Genomic DNA, 3,527 nt, shown 5'->3' on the forward strand with positions numbered 1-3,527 from the left:
GGAGTTTTCCATGAATCCCTGGGATGAATTTTCCATGAATCCCAGTGGTTTTCCATGAATTCCTGGGATGAATTTTCCATGAATCCCTGGGATGAATTTTCCATGAATCTCAGGAGTTTTCCATGAATCCCTGGGATGAATTTTCCATAAATCCCAGGAGTTTTCCATGAATTCATGAAGTGAATTTTCCATGAATCCCTGGAGTTTTCCATGAGTTCTTGGGGTGAATTTTCCATGAATCCCTGGAGTGAATTTTCCATGAATCCATGGAGTGAATTTTCCATGATTCCCAGGAGTTTTCCATGAATCCATGGGATGAATTTTCCATGAATCCCTGGGATGAATTTTCCATGAATCCCAGTGGAAGACAAAACAAACTGAGCACAGCCAGAAACATTGAACTGATGGAAAAACCCCTTTGGATTTTTGGATTGGGATTTTTGGATTGGGATTTTTGGATTTGGATTTTTGGACTTGGATTTTTGGATTTGGATCCTGATTTTTTTTTCCAGGTTTTGGAGGAGAAATTCCCTGCTGGAATTCTGCTGGAATGGGTTTTCCAGGCACGGCCATCCCTAATTCCAGCACTTCCCAAACTCATCCTGCAGGATTCTTTCCTTCAGGGAAAACCTCTGAAATTCCCTGGAAAACTCCATCCCTCACACCTCCAGGGGGTGGAAAACCAGGATTTGAAACCCAACCCAAAAACTGATCCCAAATCCAAACCTGGGATTTGGGGATTTGGGATCCAAATCCAATCTCTCGTTTGGGTTGGATATTCCCATTTTTCCCTCGATGGGATGGGAATTTTCCGAGTCCTGAGGCCTCCAAAACGTGAATTATTCACCTCCATTTGTCACCTTTTCCCACAGAATTCCCAATCCCGTTTCTTGACGCTCCAGGAAAATCCATCCGGAGCTTTCTGGGAATTCTGGAATTCTCCCCCCCCACCGTTTGATTTCTTCTGTTTCTTTGGAATGATTTTAGCTCGGGCTTGAAAAAAAATCCAGAGGTGCAAAAAACAGCCGGGAATCCATCGGGAGAGGCCAGGAAAGGGCAAATTCCCACCCCAAATGTTCCGGAGGAGATTCCAGAGGGACAGCCGGAGATTCCCGAGTCTCAGGCGGGAGGAGCAGCGAGGGAGGACGGGGAAGGATCAGATCCTGGAACGGGAATTCCCGCGGATCCGGCCGGAGGGAAATCACCCGGAGCGAGGTCGGAGGAGAAGCCGGCGCCGCTTTCCGGGGATGGGAAGGAAGAAGTTGGGGATGAGGCGGAGCTGGAAGTGCGGAAGGAGGATGAGGAGCTCTCTGCTCCCACCGTGGAAGTTCTGGAATCATCTGGAGAAACGCCGGGAGCCGTTCCCAGAACGTCCCCGAGCTCGGACGAGGCTCCCGCGGCATCGCCCGGCACCGAGCCGGCCGCTCCAGAAAAAATTCCCTCTCCTGAGGCTGGGAAAAGCGGCCATGAAACATCCACGGAGAGGAAATGCATCCCAAAAACTCCGGATGCTCCGGGGAAAAAATGGGATGTGGCTGGAGCAGAGAGAGAGGGGACGGCGGAGGAATCCCTGCTGAAAATCGGGGAAAATCCGGGGAAAACTTGGAGCAAGGCTGGGACAGAGGTGGAGAAAACACCTGGAAAAACGTTATCCAAGGGTGGGGAAAACTCTGGGAATGCTGTGGGTGAGATCCCTGTGGGAAGTTCGGTTAAAATCCCACAAAATAAAGGGATGGGAGCAGCGAAATCCGAGGAAAGCCGAGCGGCGGCTCCGGGAATTCCCGGTGCTTCCCTGAAGGAATCTTGTCCTGGGAAACCCCTTCTGAAGGCGGTGGTGTCCATCCCGGATATCCTGAAGCAGAGAATTCCCGTCAGGATCACCGAGCCTTCCCTGGGAAAAGCTGGAGAGCAGAAAATCCCTCCCAGGGCGGGACTGGAGAAGAAAATCCCACCCAAAACCGCGGCTCAGCCGGGAGCTGGGAACGTCCAGTGGAAAGGGAACGGGAATTCCGGAGCGGATGCGCAGGGAGAGAGCGGGAAGAGCTCATCCCAACAGGAAAAGGATTCCCAGCTGGAATCTCGGGCGAGTTCCAAGCAGAGCCAGCAGGGAGAGAGCGGAACGTGCGGCACGAGGGAAGATCCCGGCGGGAATCAGGTGAGGAGAGCGGGAATTCTGCTGTTCCCTGGGATTCTCCAGCTCTGCCTTTCCGGGATTTTCCCTTTTCCATAAATCCCTGGGCCACCAGAGGAGCCGCAGGGCAACCGGTTCCTTTTAGCCAGGGTCAGAAAATCCCATGGGAATTCTTTCAGAAGCGAATCCAAAGGGAATTCCTTGGAGCAGCTCCAAGTGGGAATAAACTCCGTATCCTCTGGGGAGCTGGAATTTGCTTTTCCAAGGCCTGCAGGGATGGAAAAGAGGCTCGGGGACATCCCAGAGCAGCTCCTCGATCCCAGCAAAGCCGTGCTCGCTGAGGATTGGGATTTCCTGGGATTTCATGGAATTTTTTGTCCCGTTTTGCAGGCTCCTGGCAGGGGCGGTGCTGCAGCCTGGAAAAGCGGCGCCGGCGGCGCTGGAAGGCAGAAGGAGGTAAGGATGGAAAAGCGTGGGATTAAAAAGATGGAAAATGGTGGTTTTGACGTTCTGAAGGGTGGGATTGGATGGGATTTAAGGTTTTTTCCAGAGCATTCCAGGATTCTGTGCCATTCCTGCTCTCGGGAATCTCCCGCACTGGGATCACCGTTCCCGTTTTTTCCATCCCATATCCGTGGATCCCGAGGGCTCTGGGATGCTGAATCCCTTCAGGATCATTTTCCCTTTGGATCCCAATTTCCAGGCTCACGGAGCCAGGACCACCAGGAAACCCCAGCCGATCCCATAAATCCATCCCCAAATCCCGGATTCCCAGCTGGTGTTAAATATCCATGGAAATGTGAGGGTAGGACGGAATATTTTGGCAGAAAAAGTAACAAAAATTGGGAATTATTGATGGAAGAAATCTTTTGGGGTGGGGCATCCGTTCCCTTGGAGGCAGAACTTTGAATTGGCAGGAATTATATCCATGGAATTTTACCCATGGAATTTTATCCATTGATTTTTATCAGCTAAATTTCATCCATTGAATTTTATCCATTAAATTTTATTGATTGTTTTTTATCCACTGAATTTCATCCTTGGAGTTTTATCCGTAGAATTTAATCCACTGAATTTTATCCATAGAATTTTCTCCATTGAATTTTATCCAGAGAATTTCATCTGAATTTCATCCATTGAATTTATCCATGGAATTTCATCCACTGAATTTTATCCATGGAATTTTATCCCTTTAATTTTATCCACTGAATTTTATTGATTGGTTTTTATCCACTGAATTTCATCCTTGAATTTTATCCTTGGAATTTTATCCACTGAATTTTATCCACAGAATTTCATCTGAATTTCATCCATGGAATTTTATCCATGGAATTTTATCCCTTGACCTTTATCCACTGAATTTTATCCATTGAATTTTATCCACTGAATTTTATCC

At 48.6% G+C, this 3,527-nt stretch overlaps 1 protein-coding gene and 1 long non-coding RNA gene across 3 annotated transcripts in view; one reads left to right on the plus strand and one right to left on the minus strand.

Moving 5' to 3' along the window:
* Positions 1–3,527, plus strand: part of LOC107199243 (zinc finger protein 638-like) — a 19,519-nt gene that overhangs the window by 11,336 nt on the left and 4,656 nt on the right. For both annotated transcript variants that reach the window (XM_015616582.3, XM_015616581.3), the window contains exons 3-4: positions 988–2,155; positions 2,522–2,587. In XM_015616582.3, the coding sequence (XP_015472068.1) occupies positions 988–2,155; positions 2,522–2,587 (1,234 nt within the window). The remainder of the gene's footprint in view (positions 1–987; positions 2,156–2,521; positions 2,588–3,527) is intronic.
* The window catches only part of LOC107199244, a 7,186-nt gene that overhangs the window by 2,304 nt on the left and 1,355 nt on the right, over positions 1–3,527 (minus strand). The window lies entirely within an intron of this gene.

Source organism: Parus major, unplaced genomic scaffold (genome assembly GCF_001522545.3).
Source record: "Parus major isolate Abel unplaced genomic scaffold, Parus_major1.1 Scaffold523, whole genome shotgun sequence".
NCBI classification, from domain to species: Eukaryota; Metazoa; Chordata; class Aves; order Passeriformes; family Paridae; genus Parus; species Parus major.